This window comes from Temnothorax curvispinosus, unplaced genomic scaffold (genome assembly GCF_003070985.1).
Source record: "Temnothorax curvispinosus isolate PA1 unplaced genomic scaffold, ASM307098v1 QBEX01012990.1, whole genome shotgun sequence".
In the NCBI taxonomy this organism is placed as follows: Eukaryota; Metazoa; Arthropoda; class Insecta; order Hymenoptera; family Formicidae; genus Temnothorax; species Temnothorax curvispinosus.
The window spans coordinates 508,663-533,886 of record NW_020222770.1 but is presented as its reverse complement, the minus strand read 5'-3'; the positions used below and the strand labels follow the sequence as shown (position 1 = coordinate 533,886).

The window sequence follows — 25,224 nt, the reverse complement described above, 5'->3', positions numbered from 1 at the left end:
AATGAAACGTTTTCGATGTAATATCCAAAAATGTTATTATAAATCTATGCGCTTGCAAAAAGATACATTGAATTACAAACAAAATATTAAACGTAAGAATATTTATATGTCGTCTTTATCTGATATCCGCGTATGACATAAGTATATAAAAATACAAGTGAAAATATTTATGTCTATAACTATATTTTTTCACCTGTAATTTTCACTTTCGTTCTCTCTATATCTTTGTTTCTTTTTTATCTTTTATCTTTTGTATGTTTCTTCATAATTTTTCCTTTAAGACTTTTTTCCATTCCTCGAAATACATACATAATATGTGACGAATATTCGTATAGTTTGAAGCTTGGACGGTAAGTCTTCCTTGAGGAGGATGGGAGTGGCATTCACCGCTCTTCTGCCACCACGCATCTGCGGTATAAAAGCAACCCGCGTTGCAGCGCGCTTAGTTTCGTTTCGGAGTGGCTCGATTGTGAAACGCATTTTCAACGTGAGTACCACATTCCACATAGTAAAGAACCCCATGTTGTTTCCTTGTTTAGAAAAAAAGCGAACTTCATTTTCGACCAAATTTTGCGTATATGTAGTATTTCACTGCTACTCAATTATAGTTCTATTTTTTACCTTTTTAAACTTTATTGCGCTTGAAGTGCAAAGCACACGTTTTGAGAAAAAAAATAAATAAACGTACAAAATTTTAACGTGTCATATATTTCTCTCTTCATTAATATTCACATTTTTTATAACTCCAAATTTAAGTCAGAAATATTAATTTTGATATCGCGCAATATAAACCATGCCTATAAATTTCTATAAAAATAATATTTTTATCTCGGAATATCCGTTGTGTTATATCGGATCACAAGTTTTTATTTCGCGCAACGAAATTCTCCGTGAACGTTGTTCCATTTTCGCGACCTCGACCATTAAGGAGAGATCGGACCAACGCTCTTCGAACAACACTTTCGATACACACAAAACTCTCGCCAACAACTGGCATCTCGTTCCTCCGCATTTTACACGATAACAATCTTACGTTCACGTAATATTTAAATTGCTTCATAATTTTTGTCCCGAGCGTGACGCGAAGCTGATGAATTATGCATAGAGTTGCGAAACTCTCTGCAAGAGATCATATATATATATATATCATATAGTTTCTTTGAAGTCTTCATCCTATAATTACTTGCATATATTTCGAAGCCTTTGAATTTTATGTTTTTTAACCGTTCATTAAGTAAATGCTGTTTAATAATCATCTATCTTATTTCTCTCCAGATGGGATTTCACACCGTAGTTCTAGCCACGTTGCTTCTGGTGGGTGTGATTACGGCGTACCCACAGAAAGACGGGCAAATCTTTAGCAATGAGGCGATACGGCAAGCTCAGAACACCTATCTCATCCCCAAGGATGCGACCATACAAAAGGTCCAAGAGGGCATCGAACTGGCCGCTTACGAATCAATCCCCGGAGACCAGAGGATCAATCTCTTCGAGATCCTGGGCGAACACGTGCCACCCGAAGTGGTGAACAATCTTCAGACCCAGATCGATCAAATAGGTCGAAATTAAATTCTCTCCTCTTGCATTGTCGTTGTCATCTGTCGTCATCGTCGTGTAAAAAATAATCATATTCTAAGTGCCTTTGTAGAAAAGTATTTATGAACAGCTGTTTCCTTCGCTTTTGTATCTTGCTTTTATGTTTGACAAAATTCTTTTTATGATGTAGAAAGAATTTTTACTTTTCATAAATAAATGTATGAGAAAATAGCTTGTATATGTGTTTATCTTCTGCTTGCGATTACATCTTACACATTCGTTCATAGATAGAGAATAATTTATCGATGACGTCGATATATTTGCAGTACGCGAAGAAGTAAATATAATAATGTATTTTATAATAAAGTACTTAGTGTGCTTATATCTCTCGTAATGTCATTGGTCTTGTGATAGCGCCATAAACTATTTAGCGTTAAAATTGGCATTCCTCAAAACGCGCAGTTTGCAAATCGTGAAATTAATCATGTATTCTTGTAAGGATCTCTTAGTTTGAATTATGTATGCTAGCGATATATCATAGAGAAAGTTGCAGAACTACTCATCGAAGAAGCGTACTTTCACCTCTATTCACCGTGTTACTGAACATGGCTTTTCCGTTCTGCCGTTTATTACATGACACAGCTAGATCGGAAATTTCAGCATAATCAAGACACGACGACGGGGTTATGAGATCACGTTTTCCGTTTTCTGCTCTGCTAATTTTATTGTCTCATTATTATAATACATATCTATATTGAGAACGGAAGGTCTCGATTCATACTTTTTGTGTGGTACTTTCACTTTCTTTCATATATATATATATACACAGCCGTGCGTATGTAAATGGGTTAAATCTATCAGAAAAGTCGTTATATAACAATATACAGTTTTGATCATCTTATGCTATCTGTTACAAAAGTTTAATAAAAAATAGTTACCATAATTAGTGTTTCTTGTATCGTTTTTTTTCCTGCAATTTCTCGCACATACATTGTACTCAGATCATATGTTTTTCTAGAAGTATATAACACTATCGTATAATAATGATGAATTTCGTTCACGAGTAAGTGGGGCGTTTTAATAAAAACAATCACTTTTATGTATCAACATTACATACATTTTGAAATATAAAAACCACAAATGACATTTACATTAATGTTAAATAACTTAAACACGGTGTTATTATGTTAAAGTACAAATCTGAGAACTATGTAAATGAGTTTTGACCAATTTCCGATTCATTTCGGCTTTCTTCATCTTTCGAATCAATGATCCTCTTGTTTCTCAGCGTACACACATAATGCATGGGCTCGACGAGGGGAATTGCAAGTGTATTTCCACCTCTCTGAGTAACCAAAGCATACAAAAAGTCATATAAGACGTATTGTTTTCTCAAATAATATTAAGTATTATAATTATAAATCCAATGACAACACTTTAAAGTACGCAGATTTTAAATTTTTAGTAAGCATGAAGAAAAACTATCAGGACCCATATAACGTGATGAATCGCATTTATTAGTAGTACATTGTCTTGCATTTCTATTGTTATATTTTCTTTACCATCCATAATAATTAAGCTCCATCGGAAATGCTTATATATTAATGCTGTTCTATATTATATTTCTTATCAGTACTGATGCAAATTTGAGTATCTTTCATACATTCTAAGACATCATGGCAAGCCATGACATGTCTTTTTCTAAACCCCAATACTTCTTTATAACAAGAAATACTCCAAATTTATCTCATTAATTCATTTGTCTTTATACCTTGTATGTGTCACGGAAAACTTATGAGACATATATTTATAATGCAAGTCCTCTTATATATTATCGAATAAGAGATGGAATGAGATATACTTAATCTTAGAAACTATATTAATATTAAATGTGCACAAATTACAAAAAACGAAAAGTCATATTCTACCCGAAACTTTGTCGAAGAAATATAACAAACAAAATTAAAATATAATACGCATACATCCCTACGCATTTTGACTTCATACAAAATTTTATTATGTACACTTGAAATCTCAAATATCAGAAATATGAGGATATTAATACACCATTGTTTTAAGTGAAGTTTTTACGTACTACAAGAAACTAAGTGCGTACGAACGTAAAATACTCGAACGGCAAAAAAAAATAATTATTTAAAATATAACACTAATTGATTCGTTTCTGCTCTGCTCACTCAATGCAAGAAAATGTACTATTCTTACAAATTGCTATATCTTAAGAAAGCTTTACTTGGAATCAGCATGGTATTTGCAGTAATTTCCTGTGTGCTCTTTTCTCACTGTGCAGACCTCCTTCATTTACTTCCTGTAAAAATTTGATAGTTAAACATGTAACCAAGTACTTAAAATCATTACGAGTACTATTTATTATATATTATTATCTATTAGTTATTACTTACTTAGATCTCTTAGATCGGTCGCTTCTTTCAGAGCTCCGTTCACGAGGACGTTTCTTGCCGCTGGACGAAGAATGCGACTTATTTTTATCGTGTTTATCACTCTTTTTGGGACTAAACAAACAAATCAATTTCAATTATAGTAACATCAAAAACATAAAACTTGTCGGTAATCACCTGTGTTTGGATGATTTGGAAGGAGACCCTTTCTTGTGCGAGCCCCCACTCCGTGATCGATCCGTTCTTTAATTATCAAGCACAAAACTCGATATAATTTCGCAACAGGAAAATTTATTTTACGTGGAAATATCTACTATTTGTAAACTATAGGTCCGATTTCACAGTCTCCGATTAACTTGATCCTCCAATTAAACTCACTCTTCGTCTCTTTCTAGGGGGACAGTTAGAAAGAGATGCAGAGTGAATTTAATCGGAGGATCACATTAATCGGAGACTGTGAAATCGGCTCTCTAAGGGATTATATTTACCTGTGTTTGTCCGGTGATCGTTTATCTTTACTGTTGGATGAACTTTTACTCTTTGAGTTCGAGGAACCCTTGTGCTTAGAGTTATGTCTTATATGAAACAAAGAATAGATATTTGAAGTCAATATTCAATAAGTACATTGAATTATCAAATACATCTATGCCTACCTATCTTTTGAAGGAGATGGAGTTTGTCTTCGGTTCGTTTTCTTCTTTTTGCCAGAACTATAATCGTCATGATAACGAATATCCCCTTCTTTGTCCTCTTCGGCCGCTTCTCTTTCCAAATCCGACCAATCTTTACCCGATTCTTCAGAACTGTCTAACTCTTCTTCTTAAAAAAACGTAAAAAATGCATAAGAAAAATGAATAAATTAGAAAATAAATACAAAATAATACAATTGCGAATAAAGAACCTTCACTATCGTCATCTTCAGAAGCTTCGGAATATTCAGAATCATCATCAGATTCTTCCTCGCTCTCAAAATCGGATGGCTGTAAATAAATTAAATATATATAAAATATATTTATCAGTCCTATGTTTTCAGAAAATCTTATTTGTATAAATGTCGAACCTCGTATGCATCATCTTCTTCCTCTTCTTCATCTTCAACTTCTTCATTTTCAGCGTCACTTTCTGGATCCAAGAATGTCCATCCTCCGCTATCAAAGAATCCTTCAGGATCATCTGTTATAGTCTTCATTATCTTTGTCCAATTCAAAGACTGGACACCTTCCGAATATCGAATGTCACACGAACTAAACAAGAAATTATAAATTTAATAATTATGTAAATTATACTGTTTAATATAAAGGCTGTCAACTTTGTACATAAAATAATGTCACTTACTTTAACCATTCCTTGACATGATCCAACATGTTCATAGGAATGGCGTTTACCATCGCTACCTTTCTATGATAATCTTTGAAAACGAAAATCATGTCAAAGTTCTTTAAGTGAAATTGTACTCTTTCAAAATGAACCAATTCAACATCTTCCAAGGTAATGACAAATGGAGGCTAAAATCGAACATGATATTAATGTAATATTCTCTTTGCCTTGAAAATATTAACTTAGTTTTATCAAGATGAATTACCCATTCTGTGAGATTAACCAAACATCCACTAGTTGGTTGAAGTAAGACAGTACTCCTGTATGGTGCACCAGGAAATCCCAAGTCTCGAAACGGTGTATCAAATTCTATCTCTTGCTTTGTCACGCTTTCAACCTTTATACAACGCAGACAAGAATCGTTAAGTAATAGAAATAAATGTAAAATCAATAATAATAGTAAATCAATAAGCAATAAGTTAATTAAGTCAAATTTATACACACCTTTTCACAAAAGCTTCTAAAAGCGGTTTTTAATTTATGTCTCAGTTCTCGTTCCGACTGTTCAGCTGCGAGATCGTCGCGATCATGCATATGTTGATGTTTACCTAAATCTGTAGTAATTTCTCCAACTTCGGTATAGAACTGCACGTCTACATGTTTCTTTTTACCAAACATAATAGCATGCTGAAAAAATACACATAATATTTTTAGATATGTACTCACATATTGACGATATAGATATGCAATTCACATATTCTTCATTAAAAATTAATATCACTCTCTTACATGATAAGATATTAAAAAATATTTGTTTAAGATAACAATATGATACATACCTTTAAATGGAAATGAAGTAGTATAATCATTTCACCATCGCATGGCTGGAAGAAAGCGTTCTTAATGTTATTATAAAGTATGTCCACTTTATCACCGCGAACTGAAGTATAGCGGAATCCGTTCGTGTGCGCTTCTAAACCACCCGTCATTCTTTTTGTAACAATATTCGGCCGAATATATAAGTCCTTTAACTTTGGATTGCCTTTATTCTGTGATAATATTAAGGTATCTTGCTTCACAAGATCCTCCTTTTCTCTTTCTTCCGCCTCTCGATTTTTGAACTTCTTCTGGACTTCTTTAATTAGCCTAAAGGCTGTATTTAGGTTTGACGACGGTGCGGAGATCTCGCCGGGCTCTTTGGTATTTGTGCTTCGATATGTTACCTCCTTAACAAATGTTGCATCAGGCTGAGGGTAAGATCCACCTTCGTTTCGTCCCATGGTTGCGCCAGGATGAAAGAAGTTTATTCTAAGGTACGTATAATCTCCTTCTACTGACTGTGAAATGTTCTTAATTGTTGATATGTGGAAAGGTACTGGAATACCAGCAATGGGTAAGATCACAGTTTCATATTTCTTATCCACATATAACTTCAACTCCTTGACTTCCGTTTCGCGTGGCATATGACTCAAACTTTTGTACGATACTGTTGATTTACGTATCTTCTCCTGTTCTTTACCACCGGACTGCTGGGCCAATCGAGCCTTAGCAATTTCATTCAACTGTTGTGCTAACTCTTTCTGATGTTGCTTTCTCTTCTCTTCTGAACTATGCTCTGTTCTCAATTTAGACTCTATTACGGCCGATCTTTTTCCACGTCCCAAGATCTCTGGCTTTGGCTCATTTTCTTTTCCGCTTCCCTCTTCTTCTTCATCTTCCTCATCTTTCACATATATGCCTATATTTTTCACCTTCTTCTTTGATGGCGTTAAATTAGTAGCGGGTTGTCCCTCGTTCACTATAACTGTATCGCCTATGAAAAGGGCGTATGATTTTCCTTCCTTATCCGTTGCGTCTAGATTAGCAAGATTTGCAAGACCGACATTAACATTAAATACCATGCCCTTCTTAGCTACCGCATGAATTTTCGGGCCCAACAGCAAAGAACTTTCCTTAAATTCAATGCCCATAGCAAATCCAAAATTTTTGGTCAAATGATTCAGCATTTCTGGTTTCTCATCTTTTACAAATTTAATACCAGCCTCGTATACCTCACTTATTTTTGTTCCCGCAACTAACTTTTTCAAGATCTCTTCTTCCAATTGTAACAAAAAATTATAATTTTCCTGTAACAATATATTATAAATTATAATATTAAAAATGTCTGTAATTTTATTTCAACAATACAGGTATTTATCTGTTGTAATGTTTCTGTATTTTCTACATACCTCAATTGCTTTTGTGGGGTTAACCAACAGAGTTCTCACAATGTTAGAACAGTAGGATTTGTAACGTGCTCCCAATGAACAAACAATAACACCAAAGTGAAGAGTAGTATTTTTGTCACTAACAGCGCTAAATTTAAGCGAATAATTTCCACCGCTTTGTATAATTGCAGGGTAACACATATCTACCTGTGTAATATCTACTCCAGTTACATACTTCTTATTTGTGATAGCTGTATCTACACCTTCTGCCAGTTTTGAGTGTTTAACTTTCTAAAATTGAAATATATAACTGCAATGTTTCTATCCACGTTCCGTCTTTATTTACAAATACAGCTCATGTAAAATTGTAGAAAATATACCTTATCCGAGTCTATGATCTCCATTATCTGATCTTTAAGATACTTGGTGAAAACGTCCACTGATATCAGACAAGCTTTCTTTATGGTAATTATCTCACTGTCTTCTTTTGGACACATGACATAAGCAGCTGCAGCACTTACGTCAACCTGTATAATCACACGAAGATAAAGACGTTACACTTTTTCAACTTCTACACGTAGTAAAACTTTCTATCGTTTTGCCTGCTCACCGTATCAAAAGATTCGTTCTTTAAAGCGGCTCTCCATGCATCCATGAAAGCACCTGGGTAATTTTCTTTCGAAAACACTCCCAAAGTTTTGCCTTTTTTACTTTGCTTCATCACTTCGATGAGTTTTCCAAAATTTGCCTTGTCCTCGTCAGTCTGCAAGATATTTAAGTACTCCTTAATATGCTACCGACGTGTTCGATAATAAAATTGTTCTTAGACAAGTCGTGCGACATACATACCCGATCTCTCACAAATAATTTCACAGATGGTACTCCTGTATCCTCGGAATTCTGATTTTCCACCTTTTTCAGAAATTCAATTTTCTTCTTACTGGCCAAGAAGTTGATGGAATCCTCTGCCAATAACATTATAGTATCCGTAAGTTCGTAACTAAGCAGCCATGTCTAAAACAAAGCACATTCATACGTTTATTTCTGAATCAATAAAAATAAAACAGTCTATCTTATATTGAACATTTCCAGTAAGTTAATTTTCGGTCATTGATATATCTGTGACAAATATTAAGTATAAAATCTTATTACGTAACGTCCTTTTCGAGTGAATAAATAATTCAAGATACACAAAGGACGATAAATGTCCGGAGTCTTGGAGAAATTAGCACACATGTTGCGTCTATTTTACAAGATACTCATAGCGAGGAGAGAGGAGAGTCCTCTCAGTTTTCAAATTTCAAATTCTTAACCTTCCTATACCCGCGCATTGGTCTGTAAGACACGGACGACACGTTTTAACGTGTTCGGACGTGTTCCGCCCAAACAAAAAAATTTTTTAAAATATTGCGACTGATACTGTCTGCTTGCAATTGCCTTTTAGACCGCCACTTAACCGTATAGTAATCAAACAGTGAAAAACACACAAACAGAGGCAAATGCTGGCCATATTGACCTCGTATTAGAGGCAGGAGCCAATACAAATATAAGAAGAAGAAGAAGCGCATTGGTCTGTCAGACCGACGATATACGTTTGCCTTGTTTTCCATTAAAAAAAAAAAACAACAAGGCAAACGTATATCGTCGGTCTGACAGACCAATGCGCGGGTATAGGAAGGTTAAACACACACACACACACACACACACCTGTAACGCTATGGACTTGCTGTAAACGATATCCTCGTCAGTGCCGACGGCGGAAAGGAGACAATCCATTTTACTGAAACTGTCGTCGGTGCCGACCTCGCCGTCCTGTTGAAAATAAAAGATTGTACAAGATAACGCAACAGTTCTCGGTTGCCGGGATTTCGCGTGCACGCGATTTCCAGGCACGCTTACCTTCCACGCGGCGTACAGGCGCTTCATGCGCCGGAAAAACATGTCCTTGTCGAGGGACACGTTTGCCATGATTTCGGCGGTGGATTTTTACTCACGCGGACACCTTCGCCTTCTTCAAAACGCTAAATTATAATCAACGCCTGCGTCGTAAGCGGGCGGGGGGGGGGAACAAAACATTCAGAAGACGCGTATACGTAGCGCCTCGGCGTTTATCACATCTTCCCTCCCGGTTTTCTCGGTGAATTCGCGCGCCGGGATACACAGATCGATTTTATTTCGCGAGTTACAACCGCCGACGGAGACCGCGACGGACACCGTGAGCTCGTGCGACCACACAAACGCGGAGATGGCGGGATTTATAACCAAACCCCGCAACCACACACACGCAACACGCAACGCTACGGATGCCGCGAATCGTGACGTGACGCTCGCGTCGCTCTCACGCACGGGGAAGTGAGGAACGCGTCCCGCGCAGCAGCGCCGTGAAAGCGAGGCGCCGATTGGCTGGAGCGTCCTTCCTCGCCGCGCGCCAACGCTAGGGAACAAGGGAACAATGCGCGACTCGCGCGCCAACCAATCGGCGCCTCGCTTTCACGGAATCACTTGAAACGCCTGCTGGGAAGGGATCTAATGCGTACTGCGTAGCAAGCGTAGTGTCGTGACGCCATGACTGCTCGTGCGCACGCCCAGCGTTTTCCACCTATCCCTCTATCGGTCATCCGCGTGGGGGCTTTCTGAACGCAATCGAATGCTGGATATATCCGTCATTTTCTGTCTCTCTATAAACAAAGAAAATATTGCTTTTCTTTATAATTTTAGATCGTAAAAATAAGTTGGACGCGGAATGGTGTGCGTGCCATGCTTTGTGGTTCCTGTAATCCTAATATATATTGAGGTTCCTTATACAACCGTTACTGGTCAAGTGGTGAGAGACAGAGGCAGTTGAGGGATAATAAGGGACGACAGGCCGAGAAGGATCAACCGTGTCCAGATTTGATAAAGGAAAGCAACAACGAGACGTGTACCCTGTCGTGGAAAGAAAAAAGCAACCCGGTAAAGAAAAGCGAACGAGGAGCAGTCTTTTCGCCGGGACACACGGTTTGCTCAATCGACATGTACTTATTACTTGGACACTTACATTTTGTTGAACAATCAAAAGTTTGTAGTTTGAATATATTCTACTGACATGTCTGGGAATCGCGTAGGACATTGATCAATTTGCATATGATTGGACTAAGAAATAAGTAATCTCGCTTATTTCGATTAATTAAATTATGTAATTCTGTACGTGGTAATATATATATATTCTGTTAGTGTATTAGCACATATTGAATTGTATGAAGACTATTGGTTGTGCAGTTTGCAAAAAATTTTTGTTACATATACGTATGCACATATGACAGATTCATTCAACGGAACATAATCATTTCATGTATAATATAATAAATATATAATGTATATAAACTGTTATGCATTTTACTTTCATACTGCTTTAATGCTCTAATATGTAATTTGGAGCAATAGAAATTCTAGAAAATGCGCGTGTTAAAATATCAAAATAACATATTACTATTGAAGATTTATAAACATAGTTTACTTAATACTAAACACCAAGATCAATCTTCTGTTATCAACCTTCCTGTGACTGCCAAAGTTTTAACGGTCAATCTATGACATTAAATTTATGACTTATTACTTGGATGTTTTATATGTATATTTATCTACAATGTGAAGTACTTTATTTAAATTTGCATTTAATTGCTATTGTCCATGTTGTACTGTCCATATGAATGGTAACTATAGAAAAAGAACGGTTCTACAATCTAATTGCATTATAGAGAAATATTAATTTATTAAACATCCATAAAGATAAATTGTAAATTTAATGTTACATCATGAGGTAATCAGTGATATTTACAAAAATATCATTGAGACAGTCGATGTTTATTATCTCTTCAATAATTTAAGAGTTTACCAATTAATAATCATGATCATTTATTCTGAACAATTCTCATAAACGCTATCTTATCGATGATTGACTAAAATCTATAGGAACTTAAAAATATTTATTTACTTTATAAATTATATATGATAATCTTTAGACTTGACAAATATTTTTTGAGATACAAAAAGCAGATACGTCGATAGTTAATACCAAGTTATGGCCGTTGCACAACGCGACGATAGCGATGAAATTTCTGATGAATTCTGTATCTATCGCCTTATAGCCAACTAATCAGCATTCAGATTTATGCTGAGACACGCGTTTCCAGTTTTAAAATGTTTCGAGTCTACGATATATTTGTATTTTGACGCTATCGCTATCGCCTACCGCTATTGCCTAGCATTGTGCAACGGCTATTAGTATCAAGAAACATATAGATAATTTTATATAAAACGTTTTCTTTTTTCTTGTTTTATTCGCTTTCCTAAAAAAATATTTCTTGCCTTTACGTAAATAAGATTAAAACACAAGATAAAAAAATGTCTCTTATCCTATTGAGGTAGTAGTCGTGAGAAACGTATTTAAAAAAAGATCCTTAAACTATTTACAAGAATTATCTAGATTATTAATATTTACTCGATTTTTATAAGTTCGACGTCATATACAAGTGTGGAACAAGGAGGGACACGTAGTTTAGCGCCTCCAGATCGTAAAATTTTTCTGTAAAAGAAAAATGTACGAAATTTACATAATTTTCAAAATAATGTGACAGCCATCATATTTGATTAAAGAAATTGAAAAAAAAATTGTGAAGATAACCCTCATTAAAATATAGAACCGTGAAACGAATTGGAATGCATAATCAAACGGCATAAGTGAATGCTATACATACCCTATCATTCTCGGTGGTATTAGAAGACGACGTTTTTCGCCAACTTTCATTCCAACTATTCCTTCATCCACACCGTGGGGCACATAACCCGTACCGAGTTTAAATCTGAAGCCACGTCCATCTAAGCAATGATTGAGCTCTGTTACTTCAACCCCAAGCATGAAACAAGCCAAATAATAAATTGTGACAAATTTGCCCACTTCCGCGACTTTGCCGGTGCCAGGTTTTAGCCGTTTCACTCGTACACCACTCGACAAAACCCATTTATTACTTCCTCGCTGCTCCCGTTTCTTTCTCTTCTTATCTTTCTGTTTCTCGACAGCTTCTTCTCCGGTTACTTTCTTCTCTTGCTTCTGTTTTTCATTTTTTTCTTCCCCTTGAGATGTGTCCTCTTCACTTTGCATCTTGATTTCATCATTATCACTGCCTGATGATGTTGACATATAAGTAGTATTACTATAAAAGCTACTGGAATAACCATCGTAATCAGACTCGTCCTCTTCCTCATCGTAATCTGAGTCGCCCTCGTTCTCATCGCAATCGGAGTTGTCCCCATGTTCAGCGCAATAATTATTATTCTCAATAAGTTTTCCTAAATTTTCTATATTCTGATCACAATTATCATCATTACTGCGATTCTCATTGGAGTTAGCCGACGGTTTCGTGCGCTTTGCTGCCTGGTCTTCCTGAGAATTTGCTTTTCTTTTCGACTTGGTTTTTCTTCCATTTTCTTGGTTTTCTTCTTCTGCATTTATCTTTTGTACCAGCCAGGATCCGTGTATTATTCTTTGGTATTCCACTTTCTCACGGTTCTGTTTCAAATAGTCCTTTGTGTCGTCTATAGTATTTAGGCCTTCATGTATATGCGCAGATATAACTTTCGATATCACAGCGCTCGGATCGCTTAACTTCGGATTTTTGTAATACCCAGTTAAGTGTACGTAACCTCCGCCGTTGCATGAAAGTGTTATAAAAGTTCCCTTTTCCATGTGTAAGTTGAGCGGTACTTGCCACACGTTCTTCTTGCTTAAAGAGCAAAGCAGATATCTCGTTGTATTCCCGCCAAAAACCACCATTACTTGTGTTACAGGATCATCTGTGAAAAAAAAAGAGACGATAAGGATTTTCAAGCACAATTGGCTGCGTTCAGCAGGGAAAACTGTTTTGCAACAAGTTGTAAAAGTCGTGAATCTGATTTTTTTGTGTACGCTTTTAATTTTGACCGGAGCTAAGAGTACAACACTCGTCAAATTCACGAAAATTTTACAACAGTTGCAAAGCTTTCTCTGTTGAACGCAGCCATTGTCGCGCGGGATACAATTCGCGATGCAAATAAAAAACATCCGATACAATGCACATTTATCCTGACTTGCTGAAATCTTGGGAGTCTTTTCTATTGCTCCACTGGCTGCATTAGTTCGAGAAGTGTGCATGTCACGCGCACTGTACATTTTCAATACTGACAGTAAATAACGCAGTCATACATCGAAGCGTGAGAAACGTACATACGAGACTCTCACGTTTTAGTGCGTGAATAATTCTTGAAGCTAGTACAGCAATAGAAAAACAGATCCTTAATCTATTCTCTCTTGAAACGACATTAGAGAGGAGGAGGAGGAGGGGTCAAGTTTTGGGAAAATACTTTCACTACCAAGCGAAATAAAATGAAAAAAATTAACGCCCTCAGGGCAAGGTTTTTTCGGACTGTATTTGTTGTTATATTTTATTGCCGATTCTCACAGTGTTTATGCTTTTAACGGCGTTCGAACTCGCACCACGTGCACGCCGTTACGCGCGACGTAAGATGTAAAGACGTACACCGGCCGTACACGTGGTGTGACGTATTAAGATGGAAACAGAGCGGGTTTCAGGTATGCTGTTGGGATTTCACGGAAGCGTCGTAACCGACCTTGATATATCTTACCGGTCTTCGTGATGTCCAGACTCGCCATGGTCACGTGGAACGGCTCTTCCACCCGCTGCGAGTACTTCTTGTGCGACTGCATCACCAATGCTGTAATACAAGTAACACGCGGAATTAGGCGTAACGTCACGAGAGCTCTTTCACGATTTTCGTCTCGACGCAGTCGACACGTGCGGCCAGATTCCTCGATTCCAAAGCGGACGGAACATAGCGACCGCTGGCTGCGATATTCACGGATTTTATTAGCATTTACAGAATAAATTTTTGTGTGCCTTACACCAAAGCATGTTGACTGATTTTATGAGCTCGTCGTAGAATCTAGAATCCTCCAAGACTCCAAGTTAAAACGGAAGACTGGCCGGCCCAAGAAAGCGAAGTTTGTCCGTCCTGGATGACTATCACCAAACAAATGCGGTCGACCGGGTTCGAATACTTCGAATTTATTGCCCGCGTGGTCACGTGCAGCGGAGGTGGTATGGCTGTGTTCGGAAACGTCACCCGAGTGCACCCGATTATACTCCCTTCTCTTTCTATCTCAGCGAGTTAGAAGGAGAAGGGAGTATACCCGTGTGTACTCGGGTGATGTTTCCGAACGCAGCCTATCTCTTGTCAAACGAGAAAGATTCTGCGCATGCGTGGTAGCGCCAACAACAACAGGTTTGTTCGTGTTGCTTGCGAGCGTTGGGTAGAGAGAGAGAGAGAAAAGATTCTAAACAAACAGATCTACGAATTTTACGGACACTCTCTTGCGATTGGCGCACGTTTCTCACTCTACCAATCGGATTCTCGTAATGAGAAAGGACTGGCACCGGCACGATCGTGGCCCAAAAATTACTAGCACGGCCGACGACAGCACGCTCTACTGCCTTTATGTATACCCTTGAACTATCATTTTTGTTTTATATATACATACATATATGTGCTTGATCTCCTTCTGCTACGCACACAGATGCATTCGTGCGTGCGCCCTACATATGTTCATACATATGCACATATATGCACACACACAAAATACCTGACAACCGCGTTTTCTACTAAAGCGTCAAACGTCAAACGTTTCTCGCGTAATCGGGATGTTGGAGACCGATTAAAGAGCCCTCGCTCCACAACAAAACTCGCAAAACACGGCTGTTTCATGCGCGCTACTTAGCTTTCATTTCATTCGCACACATATGCATACGTATATACATATGTATGCGCGTATATATACGTACGCCGCACCTGAATAGATCCCGCATTATATAGCGCGTATATTTTTGTAAGCCCCCGTCCGCGCGGAATGCCTTTTATCCGCGATTGATTCAACGTCGCTGCACGCCGCACGCGTCTGCACGCGCCCCCGTCCCCCGTAGCCGTTCGCCGGACGGAGCCGACTCCGACCGCTCCGACGTTTACCTTATACGTTGGTAAGAATGAGAGAAGCGGGGCCGTGGAAAGTGGTGGATTAGAAATTTTGCACGCCGTGCGGGCGTCGCGCGAGGTGCGATTTGCGATTTTTGCCTGTGCGCCGTGTAACGAACGCGCGACAGCCGTGTTGCTCTGCCATCGCCGCAGCCGCCGCCGACGACGACGACGACGACGACGGAGAGTCATGCTGCGCATCCACGCCGTTCGGGCCGCGCTCGGATCCGCGCAATTATGAGAAGGAGCCCGTTGTGCGCGTATCGCCCGAGAGTCCAATGCTGTTCTGAGGGGAGCGCGGCCCCCGGGCTCGTATGTACGCTTGGAACAATTTATCGTGTCCCGCGTACAGGGCTTCACGGCGATCGCCCGTGAAACGTGTCGCACGTATCATGAATGTGAGTATATTTAGTCGGCTTGTACTTGCCGAATCTCAAATTAAATTTATTCGCGGAGCATTTTTTGCTCCGACCGGTCGTGCGCCTGGTCGAGGAATGATTTTGCATGCCGACGGTACAATAATATCCCTGCGGTATCATTATACAATTGTTGTTCGAATAATTTCATGTATATGTTTCTTTTATTTATCTATTACAGTAATTATATGTAAACATATAAATATTATCTACCTGTCAATATCAATGTGCCAGTCGTGGAAAAATTACAGGACCTAATTATGCGATAGTGATTAGTCGCAGTCCTACTCTCTCTCTCTCTCTCTTTCTCTTTTGTATATAAATTATTTTCAGAGTATTCCCGTTCTACATTATTCTGGCAATTTGATTATGTAACTCACGTTGGACTGTTGACCCAAAATCTTGGTAAACTTGTATCTAATGACATTTCTCAAACGTAATTATATACTTTCGTATCTATTTGTGATTTGAAATGCCAATTAACATAAGGCCATTTTTGCAAGGGGACTTCTTTTCAGCTGTACTTTCTTAGATTTCAATTGGTACATACATATAGTTCAGATTTTACAAAAGTACAAAAAGTAAGGGATACAGGAAAGAAGAGAGAAACGTGTACAGGAATTTTGAAAAGTACAGCTGAAAAACGTAATCCTTTCTATGATGTTTATAGTATATATCTTAACAAAAACTTGATTTATTTATGTATAAAAAATATATCCATTAATGAATAATTTGAGTGCGAGAAAGATATGCCTTCATAAATCTTTATTACTAATAATCAGCAAACTTTGGCTTAAGCTAAATAGCTTATATTAGCTTACCTTGAATAATAATAATATTATGTATTTTTAAATGTTAGGTGGGTACATACGAAATGTCGGATTGTTGCCAATTGAAAATATTTGTATCAATATTTTGATCATATTACTTTTACAGCACAATCTTATATACAATTAATCGTTTATTGATATAGTTATGATCATTATAGTTAATGTGCTCATAAAACTTTAAAAAGAAACACGTGTTTATACCTTATTTCGTTTAAATGAGCTATCTTTTTTTAAAAGAATATAATGTTTTAATTATTACTCATTCAAATATCCAACATTTTATATGCACCAACTTAATATATTGATGAAACATGTACATCTAAAATCACTGTGTGTGCTGTTTTATATTTATTTCAACTTATTTATACTAATTTTTAACCCTTGGTTATACAATTGAATGTTTGTATTACTTTTGGATATAATAATGTTGTAATTTTGACGTAACATTAATTTCTATCTTTTATGTTTAAATATATGAATGAATTATATTAAATTTTATAAAATAAAGAGATCAAGAGTAGGATTCTTTACAAGTTTTTTATTGATTGAATTATATGAAATAATTGTCAGCAAAGCATTGTGTGTTTTTATAATAATATTGACATAACATAATCTGTTTAATTCTCAACGCAGGTGGTCAGCATAGCAGAGAGGTGGTGTCGAGAAGGTGGTTGACACGCCTTCGTATATTTGAGATGATCGAGAGTGTATCGCGCAGAGCGTTGAGTGGCTCCAGTGGGAGCTACCACGTTCGTGGTGCTGAATTAGCGAGGAATCGCAGACTAAAATCTTTATCAGCCACTGTTACTTTCCTGGATGAAACGCAGCATACATTTCAATTAGATGTAAGTTTATAATATCCGTTCGAAAGGTCTAATAAATTATATTCAAGTAAAAATGAATGTACGCATTACAGAAACGAGCAAAAGGACAAGTTCTATTGGACTTAGTGTTTCAACATTTAGAACTTATTGAAAAGGATTACTTTGGTTTACAATATGCCGAAAATGGAGTTAGCACAACTATTCCTACGTCTGATATGATGGTAACGTATCTTAAAAAGTTGTAGATTATTTACTTTATTACATATAACAAACATTTTTTCCTTTTATTATATATATATAAAATTTGTCTGTAAATAAAATATAGTTAAAAAATATTTAATTTAAAAAGTTATTAATTTTAACAAATATTTGCAGAGATGGCTGGATCCTTCTAAACCTGTGAAAAAGCAGATAAGAAGTAAGGGTAAAGATCCTATTTTCTTAACAAAACATCTGTAATTATATGAAAACTAAATATATTTTCTAATCATTAATCAACTTTCTCATATATTATACAGCTGCAAACATACAATGTATATTTGTTTGTTACAGGCGGACATTTCTTTTTTAAAGTAAAATTTTATGTATCCGACCCTAGTAAACTGCAGGAAGAATATACCAGATATCAGTTCTATTTACAAATACGTAGAGATATTCTTCAAGGAAAACTTCAGTTGCCACCTAGTACTGCTTGTTTAATTGCTAGTTATACAGTTCAGTGTAAGTGTATTTAAAGATAATATAATAATTTTAATCTTAGACTGCAAATCAATAAAATAAGTTGATACATTAAATCTTTTTATTTGATGCATATACAGCTGAATTAGGAGATTATCATCCAGAGGAACATGGGCCAGGCTATCTTTCACAACTGCAATTGATACCTGGTCAAACAGAAGAAATGGAGAAGAAAATATCAGAGCTGCATAAACTGCACAAGTTTGTATATCTTTATATCCAATGTCTTGTAAATCTTATAATTTGCTTTAATATTAAATGTATTCTTTTTTATCTATAGGGGACAATTACCAGCTGATGCAGAATTTAACTTCTTAGATCATGCCAAGCGCTTAGACATGTATGGGGTGGAATTACATAAAGCAAGGGTACGTAACTATATATTAGATCGAAAAGTATTTTTGTAAAGTAAAATAAACATAGAAGGTACATAGATACTTTGCTTGTCTTGCAGGATTCAACAAATAAAGAAATACAGTTAGGTGTTACATCGATTGGTCTGGTTGTATTTCAGAATGGCATAAAAATCAATGTGTTTTCATGGTCAAAAATAGTTAAAATCTCTTTTAAAAGAAAGCAGTTTTTTATACAGCTTCGACGAGAACAAGTGAGTTTCATTACTTGTTAGTTAGTTTAACATGAATAAACATTTTTTTGTCACTTTTGCGAATTAACCAATTTATGTTGCAGTCTGAAAACTACGACACGTTATTGGGTTTTAATATGCAAACTTATCGCAGTTCCAAGAATTTGTGGAAAGCCTGTGTTGAGCACCATACCTTCTTTAGACTTCACAGTCCGAAAATGCGACCAAAACGGTTTCCTCTTACTTTAAGTAGTAGATTTACATATTCAGGACGTACGGAATTTCAAACGGTTGAAGATGGGAAACATAGAGCACGTGTAGAAAGAACATTTATACGGTAACTATAACAATTTGCAATAGTTGAATATTGTCAAATCTATATTCTGCAGGGATTTTTATTATCATTTTTTAAACATTTAGTTCACCTAGTAAAAAAATTGCTCATACTATTGCAACGGCACCTGTTACTGAGGACAAAGGAAAACTGACAATACCTCCTGGAAGACCTCCACGATCTTATGACAATAAGGTTCAATCCCTCGGTGCTCGTGAACCTCGTCAAGCATGGGGTGAAGGAAATCCAAGTGACGAGTTAGTTACATATGATAATAATATATGTATAAGATATTTCAAAACTGTTCCTCTCCTTTTAAGTATACATAAGTAATCAATAGATAGAAAGGATCCCCTTAAGTAAATTATTAAAATTTTATTTACGAAATTTATCTAAATTTGATGAAAGAAATGATAATTGTTTTGGAATGTACAACATAATTTTTTACATTATGATTTATATAACTTGTAAAATTAATCAACAGTAAAAATAACTTGTAGTTGACGTTTATTTTTATTTAGCATCTTTAGTTTCATTTATCTCCTCTTATAGTGAAGGTGGTTTTTTATCTTTGAGGGAAGAAATAACAGGAAGCTACACACAAGGTGGAGCGTTTTCTCCAGCGCTAGGATCTCGAGTGTTCAGTTATGCAGACGATGATACAACTGCGGAAAGAAATATTTACGATTTGCCAGACTACAGCGAACCTACGAGTTCACCAGCTCCACAAGTATGTGTATCGAAAATACATATAGGTCCGTATTCTGGACGCACTTTTATCGGTAAATGTGCGCTTTTTTCTGAGATGCTATAGTATATGAACTATAACATCTCAGAAATAAATGCGCGCTTTTATCGATAAAGAGAGTTGAGAATATGAATCATAATATCTAACAAATAAAAGTATAGATATATAATAAATATATTTTTCATTATTTTTTAGATATTAGAAGATGGTTTAGTAACCATATCTCTAACGCCAGACGAACAAGGTCGTTTTGGTTTTAATGTAAAAGGTGGATTAGATTTGGATATGCCAATCTTAGTATCGCGAGTAGCACCGAATACACCCGCTGATCGTTGTTACCCAAAACTGAATGAAGGAGATCAAGTACTTAATCATTTAATACATGCTTTTATCGGCATCAATAATTTAATATTTCTTTCTTATGTATTGTTAAACACAAATTTTATTTACGCAGGTTGTTTACATCAATGGAATCGATGTGAGTGGTTTATTGCATGAACGCGTAGTAAATTTAATACGGCAATCACGCGATCGTGGGTCTGGTGAACTTACTTTAACCGTCAGACCTAACGCCTTGTATAATGCATTAGCTGGTACTGACGAGACGTCCGAAGAGGAACCGCCTTATAGGTATATAACTCCAAATTATAATTGTTTCTCACTATGTATATTGAACTTAATTCTAAATCTAATTTATAATGAATTGCAAGGTATGTACCTGATGCGCCTCATGCAGCTATTGGATCTGACGCACTGGCCCAATCTATGTTACTGCTTGCGGACGGTCTAGCAAGCGGTGCTCTTATCGCGCAATATGAGCAGTTATATAGAAAAAATCCGGAACTTACGTCACTTGAATCGAAAAAGCCAGAAAATCAATCAAAAAATCGCTATCGGGATATTTCACCGTGTAAGTTAGTTTACTCTATAACAAAAAGAATTAATTATATTAATAAATTATTAAAGATATTCATTTATCTGAAATAAAGTAGCTATTGAAATAATTTGTACATGTGTATTTTTTTTTTTTTTATAGATGACGTTACTCGAGTAATCTTGATGGGATCTGCGAATGGAGATTACATCAATGCCAATTATGTAAACATGGAAATACCTGGTTCAGGCATTATTAATAGGTATATTGCTACGCAGGGTCCCTTGTCTTCCACCGTTGCCGATTTTTGGCAAATGGTTTTAGAAGCGGGTAGTACACTTGTCGTTATGCTCACAACGCTAGTTGAACGTGGTCGTGCGAAATGCCACCAATACTGGCCGGGATATAATGAGACTCTCACGTTAAGGAATCTCACGCTTACATCGACCGCAGAAAATGTCGAGGATACATTTATTTTTAGAGAATTCATACTTCGCGATGTTAATGTGAGTAAGGCTTTATATTGTCACAATTTATTGTATTCCTTAGTACATATAAGGTTTAATATCGGCTAATATAATAATGTGCGCATTTTCACGTGGTATCTATATACATATATACATATCTCTTTACAGACTGGAGAGGAAAGAGATATAACACATATGCAGTATTGCAGCTGGCCCGATCACGGAGTGCCTAGTGATTGGCGACAATTTACTACGTTTACAGAACGCGTAAGAGCAGCTCGTACTGGAATAGTCGAACCAGCGGTTGTGCATTGTTCTGCTGGAATAGGTCGAACCGGTGTATTAGTTTTAATGGAAACTGCATTGTGTTTAATTGAAGCTAATCAACCAGTGTATCCATTAGATATTGTACGCTCTATGAGAGATCAGAGAGCAATGATGATACAGAATGCTGTAAGTCTTATTTATTGTTACCAATTCATATCTGTTTAGATAATATAAAATATCGCTGTGTTTATTTGAATGAAATATTTTTTTCAGAGTCAATATAGATTTGTGTGTGAAGCAGTCCATAAAGCCTATAGCGAAGGGATAGCCAAGCCACTTCCCGAGTTTAGTAGATAAAAATAAAAATTCAAGATGGGCAGCATTTTGTAATTATACCATTTCTTTTCTCACATCTTGCATCAAGGATCATGCCATTAGAAAGTAGTTTTATACTTTGACAATAACGTATAATATAATATATTTAATATACCATATCCTAGTAAAAAAAAAGCAGAGATGTTTACTCTGCGTAAAGTATATCTCTCATTTATACATAACTGACGTCCAGTTTTCATACACTATTGTAAAATTTTCATTTCTCTTTAATTTTATTATGCACAGAAAATCTATTTAGTATTTTAGTGATTTATTTTATTTCTTTATGCAAAACATTGTTTTGTACAAAATGTGATCATATTTTTTTGTCGCGAGTATTAATGCTTTATAATAATTTAAAATATTTCTATGAGACGCGTATTTAGAAAGCCTTAAAAGAATGATATGTAATATGATATATTATTACTAAATTTGTAATATAAAAATAGATTTAATTATATATATATAACAAAAATTGTAAGATATAACATATATCTACGAAAGTTTAATCGTAGATTAAAATGGATCGTATATATAATTAATTTAAAAATTAATATATATTTATATATATCTGCGTATATTGCCTTATATTTTGTCCTCTTCGATATTGTATCTTATAGAAATATTTTAAATTTATTTTAATTAATTAATTCAATTTCAGTGTATTAAGTGGAAGTTGCTATTAATTAAAAACTGCTATCATATATAATGCAAATATCTGCATATATGTTAACCAGTTAACATTAACTTATTTAGATGATTTAAAATTAATATCTTTTTTTGTGAAAATTTGATTAAAAACTTTGAATTTTCATTATTAGATATATTGAAAAATCATGAGATCAACAAAATAATATTAATGTATAAATTAATATATTTACATTACAAATTTGAAGTACAATTATGAAAATAATGGATAAAAAGTTTAGATACAATGACATAAATAAAAGAAGTATTGCACGCGATGTAAACAAAATATACACAAATTAAATAAATTTAAATACTAGATATTTAGCTATCACGTCAACTGTCAATGGATTTGGATGAATTTGGAGATAATTTCTCTGTAACAAAAGTTCTCTACAACAAAAAAATAGATAGACAATTATGAAGAAATCAAAAATGAAAAGACGCAACAACCGATGTTCTCGTATAATATTTGTCATGCATCAATCGACTCCAAATTCGTCATAGAAGCTATCATTAACAATTGACGCGATAAAAATTTTACGATTTTTGTAATTGCGAAATTTTATCCATTCTACATAAAGAAATAATCATACAGAAGCTATTTAAAGGCACAGGGCGAAGTACAATCTTCAATATTGGCAGCTTGCAGACAAACTACAGCTATCTTGTATACATAAAAAACATGGTTGTATCCGAAATGAATCAAAAAGTTATGTAAAAGCGTGAAAGTTATTGCAGCTTCTTTTTATTATATGATATTAAGCAGTCAAACAATTTAAATACTTTAAAAATCTCACTTTTTAACTAAGAACGTTTTACATTCTTTGAAAAATATGCATTGATCAAAATCAATATAGATCTATATGTAACTGGTTTCTCTAGATAGGTACTATTCAAATTACATGATTATAATTCTTTTCTTATTATTAAATGTTTATTATAAATGTGGGACACTGTATTATCTAATAGATATGCGATTTTATACATTATTTATTTTTTACACAGTGTAAATCAGATGGATATACTAACATACATATCTCTTTGTATGAAGCTTTCAATTTTCTAGTTAATTTTACGAATCTCGCGAGCTCTTTTCAATATATTTACTGGACTCTTTAATAATGTAATACTTCATCGTATGTATTAACATCAGCATTTTATAATCTATTTTTGTATTAATACAAACTCGTATTACAATAAACATTATTAGAACAATAGTCTATAATCTTTCATGCGTGGTCAAAAGGATAGAAGTTTGTCTTTAAATTACATGAACAAATACAATAACTTTTTCTTTCTATTACATTCGCTTGTTCTTTCTCTTTTGCGAAACTTCCCATCAACAATTGACTAATATTCTTTTTACAGTGCATGAAAGAACGGAAAAGTGAAACGTTTATCTTTATGTCAATATATTCGATATATATGATAAATCTAATTTGGCAAAACTAATCAAAATTGCTGAGAATTATTTTAATATGTGAAGAAAAAATTAAGAAACGCCATTAATATATATACGTATATCATAAAATATGTACATATTAGAAAACAAAATTATCATGTATGTATATGTGTGTAAATCACCTTTCCCTCTTTGTTTTATGTTCGTCCTATAATATATTTTCACTATCTATATTTTATTATATACTGTATACAAAAATTAACATTTTGTATATGTATAAATCAAACACACACAAACAATATAAACCAATTAATTATCAATATATTAAGATAAAACAAGTTGATGCCATAAAAAGGTGCAAAGGATGTGCATGCGTGGAGAAAAAATTTCGAATACCTTAAAGACGATAAAAGCAATATGTAATGGTTTTAATATTTATACTATTTACAGATGTATATTAAGAGTTATGTGTCACAGGTCCACTTATTATTTAACTTAAGATAATTGTCTGTGTAAACACGATATGCAATTCTCCAAATATTTTTTTTGTCTCTATATGCAAATGAAAATATTTTAATTAAATATATGTTATTACATCAATGTCTTTACACTTTGCAATATATTGCATTAAAATATTTTTCCAAAATTTATTCGATATATTGTGCATGTCGATTATATATAGAAATAAGTAATAAAAATACTTTGTCAATTTATTTTAGATACCATTTACATACCATGATCAGTCAAAATTTTAGACTGTAGTGCCTTGTATATATTCTCCCCGAACAGTTAAATACGTTCTCCCCGTCATGTTAAATACGAAGTGAAATATTTGATTTATGTGTTGCTTGTGTTGTAAAATTTTACTTTCAAATATTACAAATTAACATATAAACAACCATTAATATAGTAAGTCATAAATCTTGATGGTAATAAAATTTATAGATGTCTAGTCTCGTTCATATATACTTTTGAAATATAAAATAAAACTATGTGAGATAGTCCTCTGTAAATTACTTTTTCCCCACTTTCTTTTTTATAATTATTTGTATTTGATTATAAATGGTTAAGTACATATCGATACAGATAATGCTATAGTTATCACTTAATGATTGCTGACTAGTTTAAGAATAGT

At 34.9% G+C, this 25,224-nt stretch overlaps 4 protein-coding genes across 12 annotated transcripts; 2 read left to right on the top strand and 2 right to left on the bottom strand.

The window, feature by feature from the left end:
* Nucleotides 1-336: 336 nt before the first annotated feature.
* LOC112463000 lies at nt 337-1,767 on the top strand. The gene is made up of 2 exons (XM_025029116.1): nt 337-487; nt 1,276-1,767. The coding sequence occupies exons 1-2, from the start codon at nt 371-373 to the stop codon at nt 1,567-1,569; spliced, it is 411 nt and encodes a 136-aa protein (XP_024884884.1). The 5' UTR covers nt 337-370; the 3' UTR covers nt 1,570-1,767.
* A 578-nt stretch (nt 1,768-2,345) lies between these two features.
* On the bottom strand, nt 2,346-9,797 carry LOC112462979 (FACT complex subunit spt16). Of its 2 annotated transcripts, XM_025029087.1 has the most exons (17): nt 9,377-9,797; nt 9,185-9,289; nt 8,327-8,491; nt 8,088-8,240; nt 7,858-8,004; nt 7,499-7,768; nt 6,110-7,396; nt 5,775-5,957; nt 5,536-5,667; nt 5,289-5,458; nt 5,014-5,197; nt 4,855-4,933; nt 4,607-4,769; nt 4,442-4,528; nt 4,131-4,196; nt 3,957-4,067; nt 2,346-3,862 (listed from the first exon to the last, which is right to left on the bottom strand). In XM_025029087.1, exons 1-17 carry the CDS (start codon nt 9,443-9,445, stop codon nt 3,856-3,858), a joined length of 3,378 nt encoding a protein of 1,125 aa, XP_024884855.1. In that variant the 5' UTR covers nt 9,446-9,797; the 3' UTR covers nt 2,346-3,855. The 2 variants fall into 2 exon arrangements, with proteins under 2 accessions (XP_024884855.1, XP_024884856.1); XM_025029088.1 differs by lacking the exon at nt 4,131-4,196.
* Nucleotides 9,798-10,349: 552 nt separating this feature from the next.
* On the bottom strand, nt 10,350-15,432 carry LOC112463007 (46 kDa FK506-binding nuclear protein-like). 5 transcript variants are annotated; one of them, XM_025029134.1, is made up of 5 exons: nt 15,359-15,432; nt 14,415-14,532; nt 14,123-14,227; nt 12,214-13,309; nt 10,350-12,041 (listed from the first exon to the last, which is right to left on the bottom strand). In XM_025029134.1, exons 2-5 carry the CDS (start codon nt 14,422-14,424, stop codon nt 11,954-11,956), a joined length of 1,299 nt encoding a protein of 432 aa, XP_024884902.1. In that variant the 5' UTR covers nt 14,425-14,532; nt 15,359-15,432; the 3' UTR covers nt 10,350-11,953. The 5 variants fall into 5 exon arrangements, 4 of the variants coding, with proteins under 4 accessions (XP_024884902.1, XP_024884901.1, XP_024884900.1 ...); XM_025029133.1 differs by having other exon boundaries at nt 15,352-15,404; XM_025029132.1 differs by lacking the exon at nt 15,359-15,432 and adding an exon at nt 15,153-15,184 and having other exon boundaries at nt 14,415-15,022.
* A 411-nt stretch (nt 15,433-15,843) lies between these two features.
* LOC112463003 (tyrosine-protein phosphatase non-receptor type 4) lies at nt 15,844-22,552 on the top strand. 4 transcript variants are annotated; one of them, XM_025029122.1, is made up of 18 exons: nt 15,844-15,936; nt 16,288-16,390; nt 17,418-17,629; nt 17,701-17,829; nt 17,984-18,032; nt 18,161-18,328; nt 18,427-18,547; nt 18,627-18,714; nt 18,801-18,953; nt 19,037-19,269; nt 19,353-19,523; nt 19,843-19,996; nt 20,210-20,377; nt 20,469-20,644; nt 20,725-20,924; nt 21,051-21,394; nt 21,524-21,808; nt 21,896-22,552. In XM_025029122.1, exons 2-18 carry the CDS (start codon nt 16,375-16,377, stop codon nt 21,977-21,979), a joined length of 2,751 nt encoding a protein of 916 aa, XP_024884890.1. In that variant the 5' UTR covers nt 15,844-15,936; nt 16,288-16,374; the 3' UTR covers nt 21,980-22,552. The 4 variants fall into 4 exon arrangements, with proteins under 4 accessions (XP_024884890.1, XP_024884887.1, XP_024884888.1 ...); XM_025029119.1 differs by having other exon boundaries at nt 19,819-19,996; nt 21,896-22,551; XM_025029120.1 differs by having other exon boundaries at nt 17,984-18,026; nt 19,819-19,996; nt 21,896-22,550.
* Nucleotides 22,553-25,224: the final 2,672 nt, after the last annotated feature.

Coding starts and splice junctions, on each gene's coding strand:
- LOC112463000 (XM_025029116.1), top strand. CDS start 371: ATGGGAGTGGCATTCACCGCTCTTCTGCCACCACGCATCTGCGGTATA. Junction 488..1,275: donor TTGTGAAACGCATTTTCAAC/GTGAGTACCACA, acceptor ATTTCTCTCCAG/ATGGGATTTCACACCGTAGT.
- LOC112462979 (XM_025029087.1), bottom strand. CDS start 9,445: ATGGCAAACGTGTCCCTCGACAAGGACATGTTTTTCCGGCGCATGAAG. Junction 8,241..8,326: donor AATTATTTGTGAGAGATCGG/GTATGTATGTCG, acceptor AATATCTTGCAG/ACTGACGAGGACAAGGCAAA. Junction 5,668..5,774: donor TTAGAAGCTTTTGTGAAAAG/GTGTGTATAAAT, acceptor CGTTGTATAAAG/GTTGAAAGCGTGACAAAGCA.
- LOC112463007 (XM_025029134.1), bottom strand. Junction 13,310..14,122: donor GACCGGTAAGATATATCAAG/GTCGGTTACGAC, acceptor TTTTTTTCACAG/ATGATCCTGTAACACAAGTA. Junction 12,042..12,213: donor ATACCACCGAGAATGATAGG/GTATGTATAGCA, acceptor TTTCTTTTACAG/AAAAATTTTACGATCTGGAG.
- LOC112463003 (XM_025029119.1), top strand. Junction 20,925..21,050: donor CTATCGGGATATTTCACCGT/GTAAGTTAGTTT, acceptor TTTTTTTTATAG/ATGACGTTACTCGAGTAATC. Junction 21,395..21,523: donor TCATACTTCGCGATGTTAAT/GTGAGTAAGGCT, acceptor ATCTCTTTACAG/ACTGGAGAGGAAAGAGATAT.